This window comes from Bombina bombina, chromosome 8 (genome assembly GCF_027579735.1).
Source record: "Bombina bombina isolate aBomBom1 chromosome 8, aBomBom1.pri, whole genome shotgun sequence".
In the NCBI taxonomy this organism is placed as follows: domain Eukaryota; kingdom Metazoa; phylum Chordata; class Amphibia; order Anura; family Bombinatoridae; genus Bombina; species Bombina bombina.
Window position 1 is genome coordinate 166,784,047 of NC_069506.1, and position 21,751 is coordinate 166,805,797.

Consider the following 21,751-nt stretch of genomic DNA (forward strand, 5'->3'; position numbering starts at 1 on the left):
CCAACTTGCTGCGGAGCGCATATCAACGTAGAATCTAGCACAAACTTACTTCACCACCTCCATCGGAGGCAAAGTTTGTAAAACTGAATTGTGGGTGTGGTGAGGGGTGTATTTATAGGCATTTTGAGGTTTGGGAAACTTTGCCCCTCCTGGTAGGAATGTATATCCCATACGTCACTAGCTCATGGACTCTTGCTAATTACATGAAAGAAATTGTGATGTTTGGGGTCTCACACACGTTTTTATTGATTTTGAGAGGCAATATCTTTTATGTAATAATATTTTTTTTAATTAAATAGTAAGACTTTGGGAAAGAAAGGGGGGAGTTTTGCAAATACAAAGATAGAAGTCATGAAATAAGCATTTATTGGTAATGTATTTGTGAGTTGGTTGCTCTCAATCAAATATAGAAAACAGACTAAAAAGTGATTGGCTTTATTATTGTCTTTGGACAGGTTCTTTAGTAAAATACTGCGCTTAAGGTATGATTGTTAAAATGGTATTAATGTGCACAAACTGCTTTATTAACGGCAATAATCCCTTTAGGCTGTTACTTTACCACTGCCTGTTAATGATGCAAAATGGCACCATGTTTGCATTACTTGGTCAACGAGAGATGGCACGTGGGAAACTTACTTAGATGGAGTGAGACGGGGAAGTGGTGAAAGCCTGGCACCATGGCACCCAATAAAACCAGGAGGAGTGTTCATATTAGGACAGGAACAGGTGAGCTCATAACACACGTCATACTGAAATGTCTTACAAATGTGTTTGTACAAATGCTGACACATAATATTACGGACTTTACAGAAAAGTTTATCTTGATGAACATTTTTGAGAATACTGAATGCTAACTTTTCCCCCATCTGTTAGGACACGCTGGGAGGAAGATTTGATGCCACCCAGGCCTTTGTGGGGGAAATTTCAGACTTTAACATGTGGAGTCATATCCTGACACCTGGTGAAATTTTCAAGTTGGCTTCTTGTGCTGGTCACTCAACTGGTGATGTCATAGAATGGGCAGAATCATCCATGGAGCTTCATGGTGGTGCAACTAAACTCCCGTTTAACTCTTGCCATTGACATGAGGAGTCCCTCCACCAGCAGTATGCTCTGTTAGGGAACCCAGACATGGATTGGGTTTCTAACACCCCAACTACAATTGTTTCAGATGGAGTAGAAATCCTGCCTATGGCACAATTTCCCCTGTATATGTATGGTTTATTTATCTTTGTATTGCTTGTGTGATTACATCTACAATTCAACTAATGTTTAATATACAATACATTATATCACTAATAACATGATGTTTCTATGGTCTACTAGAGAGGTGTGTGCTGTATATTTCTTCTCTTATGTTACATAGCATATTATTCCTAGAAAATACAATTTAATGGGCGGGTGGTTTTACAGGCTGATAGATGATTTTTTAAAAAAAAAAGGATTCAGGTTGTGCTCACTAGATAGTTTAGCCCTTTATCTAATGTAAGCAGATGATGCTCTGCCGGAATGGTGCAATAGACATCTCTACAGCCTACCAAACACATGGGTCCCTTGTATACACATTCTAAAAAATACACCGTAGTTTACTAACAGCAAGTTGGTAAAATGCAAAAGTTACTGTATACATTATAATGCTTTTGAAAGGAGATCTAATTTGCTTATCTCACCTTTATCTTCCATCTCTACAAAATAGTCACTTTTGGGAAACACAAATATGACAGCTTTGTTTTAAAATAGATCAGTGTTAATAATTTTTGTTGTTGTTATTTTATATAGTTTTTGTGTCATAAGGCTTTTTGCTGTGGTTTGTACATTTTGTTGCATTTATTATATTTGTATTTGCATGTTGGGGGATTATAACAGAGCTCTGATGGGCGTCTATCAAACACTCCTACAGCCATTGAGTGCTGGCACAGGAGTAACTGCAATGTGGAGGATACTTATCCATGTATTTTATTTATATGTATATTGTGCATATTGAGTATATTATTTTACAAAGGTATCAGTTCATTGTTTTGCTCTGTATCTCATCAACCTGCATTGCTGTTTATATAAAAACAAATTAGCAGCTTGTTTGCTGCCATGAAATCTTTAGTCTGTTTTGTCAAGATTCACTGCTGACAAAGAAATAAGACAAAATTATTGTAATCAATAGACGCATTTTATGTCTTTTACATTTAAGGAATGTGAAGGTATAGCACTCCATATAATCTTCAACCAGACACTAGACAGGAGATATGTATTTTTTTATTTTTTTTTTTACTTGTCTTCATATTGCTTCATGGAATTCTTGCAGATTTAAAACCATTATAAATAATTAACTGTGATGCATGTGTTAAAAAAGACAACAACACACAGTCTTCCAATAGATTAACAAAACAGCAGAGCATGAACTTTATTAGAACAGATTAACATCTTGTTTGCTGCAGTTGTTTTTCAATGATTTAGTTCTACCCACCATTTTCCTTAAAGTGATGGTAAAGCCAAGCATTTTTTTTTAAAAAATGATAGGATTTACCATCACTAAAAAAATAATAAACAAGACTTTCAGTGATCAGTTTATTAAAAAATAAATAGGGCGCTAAACTTACCATTTCTGTGCCACGGCCTCCTTGCTAAACTCAGCGGCTCTGGGTGTCCATGCACAGTGCTCTTTTTTTAATAAGGTGGGGTTTCCACCTCTAAACCAATAGCTGTGCTAGCATACAGAACAGTGTCATATGACTAGCATCGCTATTGGTTTAGAGGTGGAAAAGTCACCTCATTAAGAAAAGTAGAGCTGTGTTGAGGGTGGCCGGAGCTGCTCAGTTTAGTGAGGAGGACACGGCACAGAAAGAGTAAGTTAAGCACACTTTTTTACAAACTGATGACTGAAAAACATAATTTATGTAAGAACTTACCTGAAAAATGATGAGAAAGACACCAAGAAATATAAGTCTTCCAGACTCTATAATATATCTCTCTAGATACAGATTTACGAGCCTGTAACATAGTATTAATCACAGAGTCAGAGAAACCTCTTTGACCAAGAATCAAGCGTTCAATCTCCATACCTTTAAATTTAAGGATTTCAGATCCTGATGGAAAAAAGGACCTTGTGACAGAAGGTCTGGTCTTAACGGAAGAGTCCACAGTTGGCAAGAGGCCATCCGGACAAGATCTGCATACCAAAACCTGTGAGGCCATGCTGGAGCTACCAGCAGAACAAACGAGCATTCCTTCAGAATCTTGGAGATTACTCTTGGAAGAAGAACTAGAGGCGGAAAGATATAGGCAGGATGATACTTCCAAGGTAGTGATAATACATCCACTGCCTCCGCCTGAGGATCGCGGGATCTGGACAGATACCTGGGAAGTTTCTTGTTTAGATGAGATGCCATCAGATCTATTTCTGGAAGTTCCCACATTTGAACAATCTGAAGAAATACCTCGGGGTGAAGAGACCATTCGCCCGGATGCAACGTTTGGCGACTGAGATAATCCGCTTCCCAATTGTCTATACCTGGGATATGAACCGCAGAGATTAGACAGGAGCTGGATTCCGCCCAAACCAAAATTCGAGATACTTCTTTCATAGCCAGAGGACTGTGAGTCCCTCCTTGATGATTGATGTATGCCACAGTTGTGACATTGTCTGTCTGAAAACAAATGAACGATTCTCTCTTCAGAAGAGGCCAAAACTGAAGAGCTCTGAAAATTGCACGGAGTTCCAAAATATTGATCGGTAATCTCACCTCCTGAGATTCCCAAACTCCTTGTGCCGTCAGAGATCCCCACACAGCTCCCCAACCTGTGAGACTTACATCTGTTGAAACTACAGTCCAGGTCGGAAGCACAAAAGAAGCCCCCTGAATTAAACGATGGTGATCTGTCCACCACGTTAGAGAGTGTCGAACAATCGGTTTTAAAGATATTAATTGAGATATCTTTGTGTAATCCTTGCACCATTGATTCAGCATACAGAGCTGAAGAGGTCGCATGTGAAAACGAGCAAAGGGGATCGCGTCCGATGCAGCAGTCATAAGACCTAGAATTTCCATGCATAAGGCTACCGAAGGGAATGATTGTGACTGAAGGTTTCGACAAGCTGAAATCAATTTTAGACGTCTCTTGTCTGTTAAAGACAGAGTCATGGACACTGAATCTATCTGGAAACCCAGAAAGGTTACCCTTGTCTGAGGAATCAATGAACTTTTTGGTAAATTGATCCTCCAACCATGATCTTGAAGAAACAACACAAGTCGATTCGTATGAGATTCTGCTAAATGTAAAGACTGAGCAAGTACCAAGATATCGTCCAAATAAGGAAATACCACAATACCCTGTTCTCTGATTACAGACAGAAGGGCACCGAGAACCTTTGTAAAAATTCTTGGAGCTGTAGCTAGGCCAAACGGCAGAGCCAAAAACTGGTAATGCTTGTCCAGAAAAGAGAATCTCAGGAACTGATAATGATCTGGATGAATCGGAATATGCAGATATGCATCCTGTAAATCTATTGTGGACATATAATGCCCTTGCTGAACAAAAGGCAAGATGGTCCTTACAGTTACCATCTTGAACGTTGGTATCCTTACATAACGATTCAATATTTTTAGATCCAGAACTGGTCTGAAGGAATTCTCCTTCTTTGGTACAATGAAGAGATTTGAATAAAACCCCATCCCCTGTTCCGGAACTGGAACTGGCATAATTACTCCAGCCAACTCTAGATCTGAAACACATTTCAGAAATGCTTGAGCTTTCACTGGATTTACTGGGACACGGGAAAGAAAAAATCTCTTTGCAGGAGGTCTCATCTTGAAACCAATTCTGTACCCTTCTGAAACAATGTTCTGAATCCAAAGATTGTGAACAGAATTGATCCAAATTTCTTTGAAAAAACGTAACCTGCCCCCTACCAGCTGAGCTGGAATGAGGGCCGCACCTTCATGTGGACTTAGAAGCAGGCTTTGCCTTTCTAGCAGGCTTGGATTTATTCCAGACTGGAGATGGTTTCCAAACTGAAACTGCTCCTGAGGATGAAGGATTAGGCTTTTGTTCTTTGTTGAAACGAAAGGAACGAAAACGATTATTAGCCCTGTTTTTACCCTTAGATTTTTTATCCTGTGGTAAAAAAGTTCCTTTCCCACCAGTAACAGTTGAGATAATAGAATCCAACTGAGAACCAAATAATTTGTTACCCTGGAAAGAAATGGAAAGTAGAGTTGATTTAGAAGCCATATCAGCATTCCAAGTCTTAAGCCATAAAGCTCTTCTAGCTAAAATAGCTAGAGACATAAACCTGACATCAACTCTGATAATATCAAAAATGGCATCACAGATAAAATTATTAGCATGCTGAAGAAGAATAATAATATCATGAGAATCATGATCTGTTACTTGTTGCGCTAAAGTTTCCAACCAAAAAGTTGAAGCTGCAGCAACATCAGCCAATGATATAGCAGGTCTAAGAAGATTACCTGAACACAGATAAGCTTTTCTTAGAAAGGATTCAATTTTCCTATCTAAAGGATCCTTAAACGAAGTACCATCTGACGTAGGAATAGTAGTACGTTTAGCAAGGGTAGAAATAGCCCCATCAACTTTAGGGATTTTGTCCCAAAATTCTAATCTGTCAGACGGCACAGGATATAATTGCTTAAAACGTTTAGAAGGAGTAAATGAATTATCCAATTTATCCCATTCTTTGGAAATTACTGCAGAAATAGCATTAGGAACAGGAAAAACTTCTGGAATAACCACAGGAGATTTAAATACCTTATCTAAACGTTTAGAATTAGTATCAAGAGGACCAGAATCCTCTATTTCTAAAGCAATTAGTACTTCTTTAAGTAAAGAACGAATAAATTCCATTTTAAATAAATATGAAGATTTATCAGCATCAATCTCTGAGACAGAATCCTCTGAACCAGAAGAATCATCAGAATCAGAATGATGATGTTCATTTAAAAATTCATCTGTAGGGAGAGAAGTTTTAAAAGATTTTTTACGTTTACTAGAAGGAGAAATAACAGACATAGCCTTCTTGATGGATTCAGAAACAAAATCTCTTATGTTATCAGGAACATTCTGCACCTTAGATGTTGAAGGAACTGCAACAGGCAATGGTACTTTACTAAAGGAAATATTATCTGCATTAACAAGTTTGTCATGACAATTAATACAAACAACAGCCGGAGGAATAGCTACCAAAAGTTTACAGCAGATACACTTAGCTTTGGTAGATCCAGCACTAGACAGCGATTTTCCTGTAGTATCTTCTGACTCAGATGCAACGTGAGACATCTTGCAATATGTAAGAGAAAAAACAACATATAAAGCAAAATTGATCAAATTCCTTAAATGACAGTTTCAGGAATGGGAAAAAATGCCAAAGAACAAGCTTCTAGCAACCAGAAGCAATGAAAAATGAGACTTAAATAATGTGGAGACAAAAGCGACGCCCATATTTTTTAGCGCCAAATAAGACGCCCACATTATTTGGCGCCTAAATGCTTTTGGCGCCAAAAATGACGCCACATCCGGAACGCCAACATTTTTGGCGCAAAATAACGTCAAAAAATGACGCAACTTCCGGCGACACGTATGACGCCAGAAACGGAAAAGATTTTTTGCGCCAAAAAAGTCAGCGCCAAGAATGACGCATAAAATGAAGCATTTTCAGCCCCCGCGAGCCTAACAGCCCACAGGGAAAAAAGAGTCAAATTTTTGAAGGTAAGAAAAAATGATTAATTCAAATGCATTATCCCAAATATGAAACTGACTGTCTGAAAAATAAGGAATGTTGAACATTCTGAGTCAAGGCAAATAAATGTTTGAATACATATATTTAGAACTTTATAAACAAAGTGCCCAACCATAGCTTAGAGTGTCACAGAAAATAAGACTTACTTACCCCAGGACACTCATCTACATGTTTGTAGAAAGCCAAACCAGTACTGAAACGAGAATCAGCAGAGGTAATGGTATATAAATAAGAGTATATCGTCGATCTGAAAAGGGAGGTAAGAGATGAATCTCTACGACCGATAACAGAGAACCTATGAAATAGACCCCGTAGAAGGAGATCACTGCATTCAAATAGGCAATACTCTCCTCACATCCCTCTGACATTCACTGCACGCTGAGAGGAAAACCGGGCTCCAACTTGCTGCGGAGCGCATATCAACGTAGAATCTAGCACAAACTTACTTCACCACCTCCATAGGAGGCAAAGTTTGTAAAACTGAATTGTGGGTGTGGTGAGGGGTGTATTTATAGGCATTTTGAGGTTTGGGAAACTTTGCCCCTCCTGGTAGGAATGTATATCCCATACGTCACTAGCTCATGGACTCTTGCTAATTACATGAAAGAAATCCTGTTTATTTTTAGTGATGGTAAATGCTTTTTTTAAATGCTCGGATTTACCATAACTCTAACTGGAGCAGCCAATTGAGGCCGGAAGAGACAGGGCTTGCCACTGTGTTTAAGACAGCGCACAAAAAAACAGAATTTATGCTTACCTGATAAATTTCTTTCTTTTGCGATGTACCGAGTCCACGGATTCATCCTAACTTGTGGGATATTGTCCTTCCTGACAGGAAGTAGCAAAGAGAGCACCACAGTAGAGCTGTCTATATAGCTTCCCCCTTAACTCCACCCCCCAGTCATTCGACCGAAGGCCAAGGAAGAAAAGGAGAAACTATAAGGTGCAGAGGTGACTGAAGTTTACATAAAAAATACTATCTGTCTTGAATAGACAGAGCGGGCCGTGGACTCGGTACATCGCAAAAGAAAGAAATTTATCAGGTAAGCATAAATTCTGTTTTCTTTTGCAAGATGTACCGAGTCCACGGATTCATCCTAACTTGTGGGATACCAATACCAAAGCTTTAGGACACGGATGAAGGGAACCTAAACGGAAGGCACCACTGCTTGCAAAACCTTTCTCCCAAAAATAGCCTCCGAAGAAGCAAAAGTATCAAATTTGTAAAATTTGGAAAAGGTATGAAGCGAAGACCAAGTCGCAGCTTTACAAATCTGTTCAACAGAAGCATCATTTTTAAAATCCCATGTGGAAGCCACCGCTCTAGTGGAGTGAGCTTTAATTCTTTCAGGAGGCTGCTGTCCAGCAGTCTCATAAGCCAAACGGATGATGCTTTTCAGCCAAAAAGAAAGAGAGGTAGCCGTAGCCTTTTGACCTCTACACTTTCCAGCATAGACAACAAACAAAGAAGATGATTGGCGAAAATCTTTGGTTCCCTGCAAATAAAACTTCAAGGCACGAACCATGTCCAAGTTGTGCAGCAGACGGTCCTTCTTAGAAGAAGGATTAGGACACAGAGAAGGAACAACAATTTCCTGATTGATATTCCTGTTCGAAACAACCTTAGGGAGGAACCCAGGTTTGGTACGCAAAACCACCTTATCAGCATAAAAAACAAGATAAGGCGAGTCACATTGTAATGCAGATAGTTCAGAAACTCTTTGAGCTGAAGAGATAGCAACTAGAAACAGAACTTTCCAAGATAGAAGCTTAATATCTATGGAATGCATGGGTTCAAACAGAACCCCCTGAAGAACTTTAAGAACTAAATTGAGACTCCATGGCGGAGCAACAGTTTTAAACACAGGCTCAATTCTAACTAAAGCCTGATAAAAAACCCGAACATCTGGGACATCTGCCAGACGCTTGTGCAACAGAATAGACAAAGCAGATATCTGTCCCTTTAAGGAACTAGCGGACAATCCTTTCTCCAATCCTTCTTGGAGAAAAGACAAAATCCTAGGAATCCCGATCTTACTCCATGGGTAGCCTTTGGATTCACACCAAAAAAGATATTTACGCCATATCTTATGATAGATTTTCCTGGTGACAGGCTTTCGAGCCTGAATCAAGGTATCTATGACCGACTCAGAGAAACCTCGCTTTGATAAAATCAAGCGTTCAATGTCCAAGCAGTCAGTTGCAGAGAAATTAGATTTGGATGCTTGAATGGACCTTGAATCAAAAGGTCCCGTCTCAGTGGCAGAGTCCATGGTGGCAGAGATGACATGTCCACCAGGTCTGCATACCAAGTCCTGCGTGGCCACGCAGGCGCTATCAAAATCACCGAAGCTCTCTCCTGTTTGATTCTGGCAATCAGACGCGGAAGGAGAGGGAATGGTGGAAACACATAAGCCAGGTTGAATGACCAGGGTACTGCTAGAGCATCTATCAGTACTGCCTGAGGATCCCTTGACCTGGATCCGTAACGGGGAAGTTTGGCGTTCTGACGAGACGCCATCAGATCCAATTCTGGTGTGCCCCATAGCTGAACCAGTTGAGCAAACACCTCCGGAATTAGAAAATCTGCCTCCCAGTTCTCCACCCCTGGGATATAGATCGCTGATAGATGGCAAGAGTGAGTCTCTGCCCATCGGATTATCCTGGAAACTTCTATCATCACCAAGGAACTCCTTGTTTCCCCCTGATGATTGATATAAGCTACAGTCGTGATGTTGTCCGACTGAAACCTGATGAATCCGGCCGAAGCCAGCTGAGGCCACGCCTGAAGAGCATTGAATATCGCTCTTAATTCCAGAATATTTATCAGTAGGAGGGCCTCCTCCTGAGTCCACAAACCCTGTGCTTTCAGGGAATTCCAGACTGCACCCCAGCCCAGTAGGCTGGTGTCCGTCGTCACAATAACCCATGCTGGCCTGCGGAAACACATTCCCCTGGACAGGTGATCCTGTGACAACCACCAAAGAAGAGAGTCTCTGGTCTCTTGATCCAGATTTATCTGAGGAGATAAATCTGCATAATCCCCATTCCAATGTTTGAGCATGCATAGTTGCAGTGGTCTGAGATGCAAGCGAGCAAACGGAACTATGTCCATTGCCGCTACCATAAGTCCGATTACCTCCATACACTGAGCCACTGACGGCCGAGGAATGGAATGAAGAGCTCGGCAGGTAATTAAAATCTTTGATTTCCTGACCTCCGTCAGAAATATTTTCATGTCCACCGAATCTATCAGAGTTCCCAGGAATGGAACTCTTGTGAGAGGAATAAGAGAACTCTTTTTCACGTTCACCTTCCACCCATGAGATCTTAGAAAGGCCAACATTAAGTCAGGTGTGAGACTTGGCAAGTTGGAAAGTCGATGCTTGAATTAAGATGTCGTCTAGATAAGGCACCACTGCTATGCCCCTCGGCCTTAGGACCGCCAGAAGGGACCCTAGCACCTTTGTGAAGATTCTTGGCGCCGTGGCCAACCCGAAGGGAAGAGCCACAAAATGGTAATGCCTGTCCAGAAAGGCAAACCTGAGGAACTGGTGATGATCTTTGTGGATAGGAATGTGTAGATACGCATCCTTTAGATCCACGGTAGTCATATATTGACCCTCCTGGATCATTGGTAAAATAGTCCGAATGGTCTCCATCTTGAAGGATGGAACTCTTAGGAATTGGTTTAGGATCTTGAGATCTAGAATTGGTCTGAAGGTTCCCTCTTTTTTGGGAACCACAAACTGATTGGAGTAGAAACCTTGCCCCTGTTCTGTTTTCGGAACTGGGCAGATCACTTCCTCTACGGCCCAGGAGTCCTGAACGTCTCTTGCCCAGGCCTGAGCAAAGAGAGAAAGTCTACCCCTTGATGCTGTCTTAGTGGCAGCAGCAGGCTTTTTGGCCTGTTTACCCTTGTTCCAAGCCTGGTTAGGTCTCCAGGTTGGCTTGGATTGAGCAAAGTTCCCCTCTTGCTTTGCAGCAGGGGAAGAGGAAGCGGGACCACCCTTGAAGTTTCGAAAGGAACGAAAATTATTTTGTTTGGTCCTTGTCTTATTTGACTTATCTTGAGGGAGGGCATGACCCTTCCCTCCAGTGATGTCTGAAATGATCTCTTTCAGTGCAGGCCCGAATAGGGTCTTACCTTTGAAAGGGATGGTCAAAAGCTTAGATTTAGATGACACATCAGCTGACCAGGACTTAAGCCATAACGCTCTTCGCGCTAAAAACATAATTTATGTAAGAACTTACCTGATAAATTCATTTCTTTCATATTAGCAAGAGTCCATGAGCTAGTGACGTATGGGATATACATTCCTACCAGGAGGGGCAAAGTTTCCCAAACCTCAAAATGCCTATAAATACACCCCCTCACCACACCCACAATTCAGTTTAACGAATAGCCAAGAAGTGGGGTGATAAGAAAGGAGCCACAACAATGTTAATCCGGCAGCGCTAACTATAGTGACTTTAGCTCCCTAAACAGATGGGTCCCTAGTTACCCATAAATAGGAATATGCAAAAAAGAGGTGTAAGGGGCGCCTAAGTGAAAGGCCAGGTCAGATGTGTAAGTATCTTTAGTACAATAAAGATTTATTGGTAGAATAAAACTCAGATTAAAATGGAATAAAATTTACATAAACATACAATTGCATGGATCCATGTTGACAAATAAACACAATAAACAATAAAATCAGTAAAATAGAGTAATATGCGGTATAAAACCAAGGTGGTTGAACCGAGGTCTATGGTATATAATAGGATGAAGCCTAGGTGTGTAATCAAGCAGGGTATGGGGGGTGCAGAGTAATGTGTGTGTTCTTAATGTGTTTAGCAGTATCAAATAATATTACAAAACCTTAAACTTAATACAGTTGGTCAGTGTAGCATAATTACACAGCAATAACATAACAATAAAGTGCTAGATGTGACAAAATAACACAGCATTAAATTAAAAATGCTACCTAAAAATTCCCAAAAAATCTAAAAAAAATAAATAAAAAAATAAGTGTAAAGACCAATGTTCCAAATGAAAAAAATGTCCAATTGTACAAAAAGTGTCCAAATAGTCGTCCAAATAATCCAAATGTTCCAGTAGTGTGGTGTTACTCCAAGTGAACAAAAAGTGTGTAAAAAATAGGTTGCGTAAAAAATAGTCCAAACAACTTCAAATTATAATGATATCAAGCCAAAAAACGAAAAACTAAGGTGGATAAAAATGTGGATTAAAAAATGTGTGCAATACGTAGAGATAGATTCATAATGCTCCAGTTAGGACACAAATAGCCAATCTGTAAAAGAAAATAATACAACATAGAGTAGTAACGTCTATGATACACTCTGAGTAATTGAAATGTAACTCACCATATATGTCGACGTGTTAATTTAATGCTGTGTTATTTTGTCACATCTAGCACTTTATTGTTATGTTATTGCTGTGTAATTATGCTACACTGACCAACTGTATTAAGTTTAAGGTTTTGTAATATTATTTGATACTGCTAAACACATTAAGAACACACACATTACTCTGCACCCCCCATACCCTGCTTGATTACACACCTAGGCTTCATCCTATTATATACCATAGACCTTGGTTCAACCACCTTGGTTTTATAGCGCATATTACTCTATTTTACTGATTTTATTGTTTATTGTGTTTATTTGTCAACATGGATCCATGCAATTGTATGTTTATGTAAATTTTATTCCATTTTAATCTGATAAGAAAGGAGCGAAAGCATCAAAAATAAGGAATTGGAATAATTGTGCTTTATACAAAAAAATCATAACCACCACAAAAAGGGTGGGTCTCATGGACTCTTGCTAATATGAAAGAAATGAATTTATCAGGTAAGTTCTTACATAAATTATGTTTTCTTTCATGTAATTAGTAAGAGTCCATGAGCTAGTGACGTATGGGATAGCAGATACCCAAGATGTGGAACTTCCACGCAAGAGTCACTAGAGAGGGAGGGATAAAATAAAGACAGCCAATTCCACTGAAAAAATAATCCACAACCCAAATTAAAAGTTTTAATCTTAATAATGAAAAAAACTGTAATCATAAGCAGAAGAATCAAACTGAAACAGCTGCCTGAAGTACTTTTCTACCAAAAACTGCTTCAGAAGAAGAGAAAACATCAAAATGGTAGAATTTAGTAAAAGTATGCAAAGAAGACCAAGTTGCTGCTTTGCAAATCTGATCAACAGAAGCTTCATTCCTAAAAGCCCAGGAAGTAGAAACTGACCTAGTAGAATGAGCCGTAATACTTTGAGGCGGGGACTTACCCGACTCCACATAAGCATGATGAATCAAAGACTTTAACCAAGACGCCAAAGAAATGGCAGAAGCTTTCTGACCTTTCCTGGAACCAGAAAAGATAACAAATAGACTAGAAGTCTTTCTAAAATCTTTAGTAGCTTCAACATAATATTTTAAAGCTCTTACTACATCCAAAGAATGTAAAGATCTCTCCTTTGAATTCTTAGGATTAGGACACAATGAAGGGACAACAATTTCTCTACTAATGTTGTTAAAATTTACAACCTTAGGTAAAAATTGAAATGAAGTCCGCAACACCGCCTTATCCTGATGAAAAATCAGAAAAGGAGATTCACAAGAAAGAGCAGATAACTCAGAAACTCTTCTAGCAGAAGAGATGGCCAAAAGGAACAAAACTTTCCAAGAAAATAATTTAATATCCAGAGAATGCATAGGTTCAAACGGAGGAGCCTGTAAAGCCCTCAGAACCAAATTAAGACTCCAAGGAGGAGAGATTGACTTAATGACAGGCTTGATATGAACCAAAGCCTGTACAAAACAATGAATATCAGGAAGATTAGCAATCTTTCTGTGAAAAAGAACAGAAAGAGCAGAGATTTGTCCTTTCAAAGAACTTGCAGATAAACCTTTATCCAAACCATCCTGAAGAAACTGTAAAATTCTAGGAATTCTAAAAGAATGCCAGGAGAACTTATGAGAAGAACACCAAGAAATGTAAGTCTTCCAGACTCGATAATAAATCTTCCTAGACACAGATTTACGAGCCTGTAACATAGTATTAATCACTGAGTCAGAGAAACCTCTATGACTAAGAATCAAGCGTTCAATTTCCATACCTTCAAATTTAATGATTTGAGATCCTGATGGAAAAATGGGCCTTGAGATAGAAGGTCTGGTCTTAACGGAAGTGTCCAAGGTTGGCAACTGGCCATCCGAATGAGATCCGCATACCAAAACCTGTGAGGCCATGCTGGAGCAACCAGCAGTACAAACGAACGTTCCATTAGAATCTTGGAAATCACTCTTGGAAGAAGAACTAGAGGAGGAAAGATATAGGCAGGATGATAATTCCAAGGAAGCGACAACGCGTCCACTGCTTCTGCCTGAGGATCCCTGGATCTGGACAGATACCTGAAAAGTTTCTTGTTTAGATGAGAGGCCATCAGATCTATTTCTGGAAGTCCCCAGATTTGAACAATCTGAAGAAATACCTCTGGGATGTAACGTCTGCCGACTGAGATAATCCGCTTCCCAATTGTCTACACCTGGGATGTAAACCGCAGAAATTAGACAGGAGCTGGATTCCGCCCATACAAGTATCCAAGATACTTCTTTCATAGCTTGAGGACTGTGAGTCCCACCTTGATGATTGACATACGACACGGTTGTGACATTGTCCGTCTGAAAACAAATAAACGATTCTTTCTTCAGAAGAGGCCAGAACTGAAGAGCTCTGAAAATCGCACGGAGTTCCAAAATGTTGATTGGTAATCTCGCCTCCTGAGATTCCCAAACCCCTTGGGAATCTCAGGAGGCGAGATTACCAATCAACATTTTGGAACTCGCATCTGTTGAGTTCACAGTCCAGGTTGGGCGAACAAAAGAGGCCCCTTGAATTAAACGATGGTGATCCAACCACCAAGTCAGAGAAGACCGAACATTGGGATTTAAGGATATTATTTGTGATATCCTTGAATAATCCCTGCACCACTGGTTCAGCATACAAAGCTGAAGAGGTCTCATGTGAAAACGAGCAAAGGGGATCGCGTCCGATGCAGCAGTCATGAGACCTAGAATTTCCATGCAAAAAGCTACCAAAGGGAATGATTGAGACTGAAGGTTTCGACAAGCTGAAACCAACTTCAGGCGTCTCTTTTCTGTTAGAGACAAAGTCATGGACACTGAATCTATTTGAAAGCCCAAAAAGGTTACCTTTGTCTGAGGAATCAAAGAACTCTTTGGTAAATTGATCCTCCAACCATGTCTTTGAAGAAACAACACAAGTTGATTCGTATGAGATTGTGCTGAATGTAAAGACTGAGCAAGTACCAAGATATCGTCCAAATAAGGAAATACCGCAATACCCTGTTCTCTGATTACAGAGAGAAGGGCACCAAGAACCTTTGAAAAGATCCTTGGAGCTGTTGCTAGGCCAAACGGAAGGGCAACAAACTGGTAATGCTTGTCTAGAAAAGAGAATCTCAGGAACTGATAGTGATCTGGATGAATTGGAATATGAATATATGCATCCTGTAAATCTATTGTGGACATATAATGCCCTTGCTGAACAAAAGGCAGAATAGTCCTTATAGTCACCATTTTGAATGTTGGTATTCTTACATAACGATTCAATATTTTTAGATCCAGAACTGGTCTGAAGGAATTCTCCTTCTTTGGTACAATGAATAGATTTAAGTAAAACCCCAGACCCCGTTCCAGAACTGGAACTGGTACAATTACCCCAGCCAACTCTAGATCTGAAACACATTTCAGAAATGCCTGAACCTTCACTGGGTTTACTGGAATGCGAGAGAGAAAGAATCTTCTCACAGGAGTTCTTATCTTGAAACCTATTCTGTATCCTTGAGAAACAATGTTCTGAATCCAAAGACTGTGAATCGAATTGATCCAAACATCTTTGAAAAATCGTAACCTGCCCCCTACCAGCTGTGCTGGAATGAGGGCTGCACCTTCATGCGGATTTAAGTGCTGGTTTTGACTTTCTGAAAGGCTTGGATTTATTCCAGACTGGAGATGGTTTCCAAACGGAAACCGTTCCTTTAGGGGAAGGGTCAGGCTTCTGTTCTTTATTCTGAATAAAGGAACGAAAACGATTAGCAGCCCTGTATTTACCTTTAGATTTTTTTGTCCTGAGGCAAAAAGGTTCCTTTCCCCCCAGTAACAGTTGAAATAATAGAATCCAACTGTGAACCAAATAATGTATTACCTTGGAAAGAAAGAGAAAGCAAAGTTGACTTATAAGTCATATCTGCATTCCAAGATTTAAGCCATAAAGCTCTTCTAGCTAAGATAGCTAAAGACATATACCTGACATCAATTCTAATGATATCAAAAATGGCATCACAAATAAAGTTATTAGCATGTTGAAGAAGTTTAACAATGCTATAAGCATTATGGTCTGACACTTGTTGCGCTAAAGCCTCTAACCAGAAAGTTGAAGCTGCAGCAACATCAGCCAAATAAATAGCAGGTCTAAGAAGATTATCTGAACATAAATAAGCTCTCCTTAGAAAGGATTCAAGCTTCCTGTCTAAAGGATCTTTAAAGGAAGTACTATCCGCCGTAGGAATAGTAGTACATTTAGCAAGAGTAGAAATAGCCCCATCAACTTTAGGGATTTTATCCCAAAATTCTAATCTATCAGATGGCACAGGGTACAATTTCTTAAACCTTTGAGAAGGAGTAAATGAAGTACCCAGACTATTCCATTCCCTAGAAATTACTTCTGAAATAGCATCAGGAACTGGAAAAACTTCAGGAATAACTACATGAGGTTTGAAAACCGAATTTAAACGCTTAGTAGATTTAGTATCAAGATGACTAGACTCCTCCATATCTAATGCAATTAACACTTCTTTAAGTAAAGAACGAATAAACTCCATCTTAAATAAATATGAAGATTTATCAGTGTCAATATCTGAAGCAGAATCTTCTGAGCCAGATAGATCCTCATCAGAAACAGATAAGTCAGAATAATGACGGTCACCTAAAAATTCATCTGAAATATGAGAAGTTTTAAAAGACCTTTTACGCTTACTGGAAGGAGGAATAACAGACAGAGCCTTCCTAATAGATTTAGAAACAAATTCTTTTACATTAACAGGGACATCCTGAACATTAGATGTTGAAGGAACAACAACAGGTAATGAATTATTACTAATGGAAATACAATCTGCATTAGAAAGTTTATCATGACAGTTATCACAAACAACAGCTGGAGGAACAGTTACCAAAAGTTTACAACAGATGCACTTAACTTTGGTAGAACCAGCATCAGGCAGCGTCTTTCCAGAAGTAGATTCTGATCCAGGATCATGTTGAGACATCTTGCAATATGTAATAGAAAAAACAACATATAAAGCAAAATTCTCAAATTCCTTAAATGACAGTTTCAGGAATGGGAAAAAATGCCAAATAAACAAGCCTCTAGCAACCAGAAGCAATGAAAAGTGAGACTGAAATAATGTGAAAAAAAGGTGGAGACAAGAATGACGCCCACATTTTTTGGCGCCAAAAATGACGCCCACATTATTGGCGCCAAGTACAACGCCCATATTTTTTGGCGCCAAGAATGACGCCACATCCTGTGACGCCGAAAAACGACGCCCACAATTTTGGCGCAAAAAAACATCTGAACGTCAAATATGACGCAACCATACGCAAACTTCCGGCATCAAAGAAGGCGCCGGAAACGACAAAATTTTTGCGCCAAAAATTACGCAATAAATTGAAGCATTTTCAGCCCCCGCGAGCCTAACAGCCCACAGGGAAAAAAAGTAAATTGAAAAAATTTCTTAAGGTAAGAAAAAAATATCTCATATGCATTATCCCAAATAATGAAACTGACTGTCTGAAATAAGGAATACTGATTATCCTGAATCAAGGCAAATATAAGTTTAAACACATATATTTAGAACTTTACATATAAAGTGCCCAACCATAGCTTTGAGTGTCATAAATAGAAATAAGATTTACTTACCCCAAGACACTCAGCTACATATAGTAGATAGCCAAACCAGTACTGAAACGAGAATCAGTAGAGGTAATGGTATATAAGAGTATATCGTCGATCTGAAAAAGGGAGGTAAGAGATGAATCTCTACGACCGATAACAGAGAACCTATGAAATAGATCCCGTAGAAGGAGACCATTGAATTCAAATAGGCAATACTCTCTTCACATCCCTCTGACATTCACTGCACTCTGAGAGGAAAACCGGGCTCCAGCCTGCTGCGAAGCACATATCAACGTAGAATCTAGCACAAACTTACTTCACCACCTCCATGGGAGGCAAAGTTTGTAAAACTGAATTGTGGGTGTGGTGAGGGGTGTATTTATAGGCATTTTGAGGTTTGGGAAACTTTGCCCCTCCTGGTAGGAATGTATATCCCATACGTCACTAGCTCATGGACTCTTGCTAATTACATGAAAGAAATGGCAAAACTTGAATTCTTTGCCACTAACTTAGCAAGATGAAAAGCGGCGGCTGTAATAAAAGAATTAGCCAATTTAAGGTTGAAGAAGAAAACCCTCATGAACAAAAATTTTCTTTAGGAGACCCTCTAACTTTTTATCCATAGGATCAATGAAAGCACAACTGTCTTCAATAGGTATAGATGTACGCTTAGCCAGAGTAGAAATAGCTCCCTCCACCTTAGGGACCGTCTGCCATGAGTCCTTTATGGTGTCAGAAATGGGGAACATTTTCTTAAAAACAGGAGGGGGAGCGAATGGAATACCTGGTCTATCCCACTCCTTAGTAACAATGTCCAAAATCCTCTTAGGGACCGGAAAAACATCAGTGTAAACAGGAACCTCTAAATATTTGTCCATTTTACACAATTTCTCTGGAACGACAATAGAGTCACAATCATCCAGAGTAGCTAAAATCTCCCTGAGCAATAAACGGAGGTGCTCTAGCTTAAATTTAAATGCCGTCATATCTGAATCTGTCTGAGGGAACATCTTTCCTGAATCAGAAATCTCTCCCTCAGACAGCAAATCCCTCATCCCTACCTCAGAACATTGTGAGGGAATATTGGATACGGCTACTAAAGCGTCAGAAGGCTCAGCATTTGTTCTTAACCCAGAGCTACTGCGCTTCCCTTGCAACCCTGGCAGTTTAGATAAAACCTCTGTGAGGGTAGTATTCATAACTGAAGCCATATCTTGAAAGGTGAAAGAATTAGACGCACTAGAAGTACTTGGCGTCGCTTGTGCGGGCGTAACTGGTTGTGACACTTGGGGAGAACTAGATGGCGACACCTGATTTCCTTCTGTCTGAGAATCATTTAATGCTAAATTCTTATAAGTCAAAATATGCTGTTTGCAATTTATAGACATATCAGTACAATTGGGACACATTCTTAGAGGGGGTTCCACAATGGCTTCTAAACAAATTGAACAATGAGTTTCCTCAGTGTCACTTCATCATCATAAAGAACTGTAAGAGCGAACGGCAGGATAAATATAAAATCAAATCTTTTATTTCAGAAAAGTTAAAATCCGATGGTACAAACAGCAGAAGAGATGCACACAAGCACCTGGGGTAGGCAAGCTTACGCGTTTCGGCTGTCATGATTACGGCTTAACAGCCGAAACGCGTAAGCTTGCCTACCCCAGGTGCGTGTGTGCATCTCTTCTGCTGTTTGTACCATCGGATTTTAACTTTTCTGAAATAAAAGATTTGATTTTATATTTATCCTGCCGTTCGCTCTCACAGTTCTTTATGATGATGAAGTGGTTATTGCCTGCTTAAGCGAAACGGCGCCCTGCCTACAAGTCCTCTATTTTCCTTGAGCTCCCGGTTGGTTACGGGGTTACCTTATTCTTACTGCTATCGTTGATGAGCCGACGGAACATCCGACAACATTCATTGGTGGAATGTGTGGCTATGTGTGGGCGACACGCCCCTGACAACAAGGTCTGGTTCTAGCTGAGGGACGCATAGGACGTCAGTGTGTATGCAACACGCCCCTTCGCCTGGTCGATTGGGAACTCAGCATTCTACACCGCCTACTTTCAACTTTCCACGCTTTCACTGTTTCATGACCGCTGCCTGGTCCGGCGGGATGGTACACCAGAATTCAACGGATGAACACGGATCTAGACTCTGTTATATAACCGTAAGTTATAACGGACTCGACAGCTGGTGGTGAGACACCATTTGATTTTTTTGCTGGTACATAAGTATAACAGAGTGAGTAGTTCTAGAGTCATTCCCCTTCAACCGGTGGACTGTCTAAAAGATTAGATTTTGACCCTAAAGAGCTGAGGACTATTTCTGCTATTTGGTCTCTCTCCCTATTTTGTGCTTTTTGGTGGGTTTTTTTTTTTTTTTCCCTCAGTGTCAGACATGTTTAACAGGCTAGTAATGAAGCAAGCAAGCTTGGAAAACACTTTATTTAATGAAAAAAACACAATTTGCAAAAACAGTACTGTACCTTTAAGAGAAAAAAAGGCATACACAAACTGCAAAACAAGTTAAAATTGCTTCAAAAATTCCGAAATTTTAACAGTGTACCCACTAAGCTTTAGAAGGATTGCACCACAAGTAAAAAAGCAATCGACCCCCAAATGAAGAAAACGGATTGATAATTGTCTAAAACCAGTTAAAAACCCCTAAAGCACCTTGCCACAGCTCTGCTGTGGCCCTACCTGCCCTTAGGAAGCGATAATATGGGGTTTAAAGCTTCAATTAGTCCCTCAGAAGACTATCAGGACCTCAGGAGAAGTTGCTTGCTGCTTGTAAATGTAGGCCCTGCCCACCTCACTCGATGTTGCTGGGGACTACACAAAACTAACAAACCCTGCCTGAAAGCCATGTGGGTTATAAACAACCCCAAAGAACCCTCAAGCAAATGTCCCATAAAACAGAAAATGTTACTCCCAGACACAAAAACGTTTGTCCCAAATTCACATAACAAACTGAGTGCCTACAAAAAATTAACCCTTTATGCAAGCTAGTAAAAACCTCTGATAACACTAGGATTACTGCTTACCCTTCCCCTAATGGGGACACTGTCAGCCTTTCTGAGTTAACACAGTCTCTGCAGAAAATATGACTGAACATACCTCATTGCTGTATAGCAAGAAACCGTTCCTCACACTGAATTTTTCCTGTACTCCTCAGCTTCTGTGGGAACAGCAGTGGACCTTAGTTACAAATGCTAAGATCATCATCCTCCAGGCAGAAATCTTCATCTATGTCCTGCCTGAGAGCAAATAGTACAACACCGGTACCATTTAAAAATAACAAACACTTGATTGAAGATAAAATAAAACTAACAGTTTAACACCTCTTCTCTTTACCCTTCCTGCTTAGAGCCAGCAAAGAGAATGACTGGGGGGTGGAGTTAAGGGGGGAGCTATATAGACAGCTCTACTGTGGTGCTCTCTTTGCTACTTCCTGTCAGGAAGGACAATATCCCACAAGTTAGGATGAATCCGTGGACTTGGTACATCTTGCAAAAGAAAAAGGTTCAAACCTTTTCTATATACCACTGGTTTTCAAGTCATGCAAAATTCTCATACTTGGAAACAGAAACGATAAACAAATTCTGGCATAGGTAAAAGGCCTGTATTTGTAAATGACATATATTTTAATTATATATGAGCTATACTTATCTCCCTCCTCCGATAAGACATTATAGTCAGGAAAGTTATAACCTGATCCTAATAGGAAACACTAATAGACACAGCTTGTCCATTAGTTGAATATTTTTAATTCATAATATTATTTAAAAAGCAAATATATTCTACTACATTCCTTTATATCATACAGTGTGCGCTATATAACGTCCCACAAAAAATAAAATAAAATTTGCCAAACAAAAAATATATCAACTCTGTATGAAAATGTAACTTCCTCTTCCCATTCTTATACTGAAAACCTTAAATGTCTAACTGTGAACATAATTTAGAAACAAAATTAAAATGTATACTTACCTGAGGCAAAGACATCCCAAACA

General features: G+C 39.7%; 1 protein-coding gene across 1 annotated transcript in view; it reads left to right on the forward strand.

The window, feature by feature from the left end:
* The window catches only part of LOC128638061 (neuronal pentraxin-1-like), a 41,012-nt gene extending 39,705 nt beyond the window's left edge, over positions 1–1,307 (forward strand). The window contains exons 4-5 of the mRNA XM_053689931.1: positions 547–726; positions 874–1,307. Of these exons, the coding sequence (XP_053545906.1) occupies positions 547–726; positions 874–1,083 (390 nt within the window). The 3' untranslated portion in view covers positions 1,084–1,307. The remainder of the gene's footprint in view (positions 1–546; positions 727–873) is intronic.
* The last annotated feature ends 20,444 nt before the right edge of the window (positions 1,308–21,751 follow it).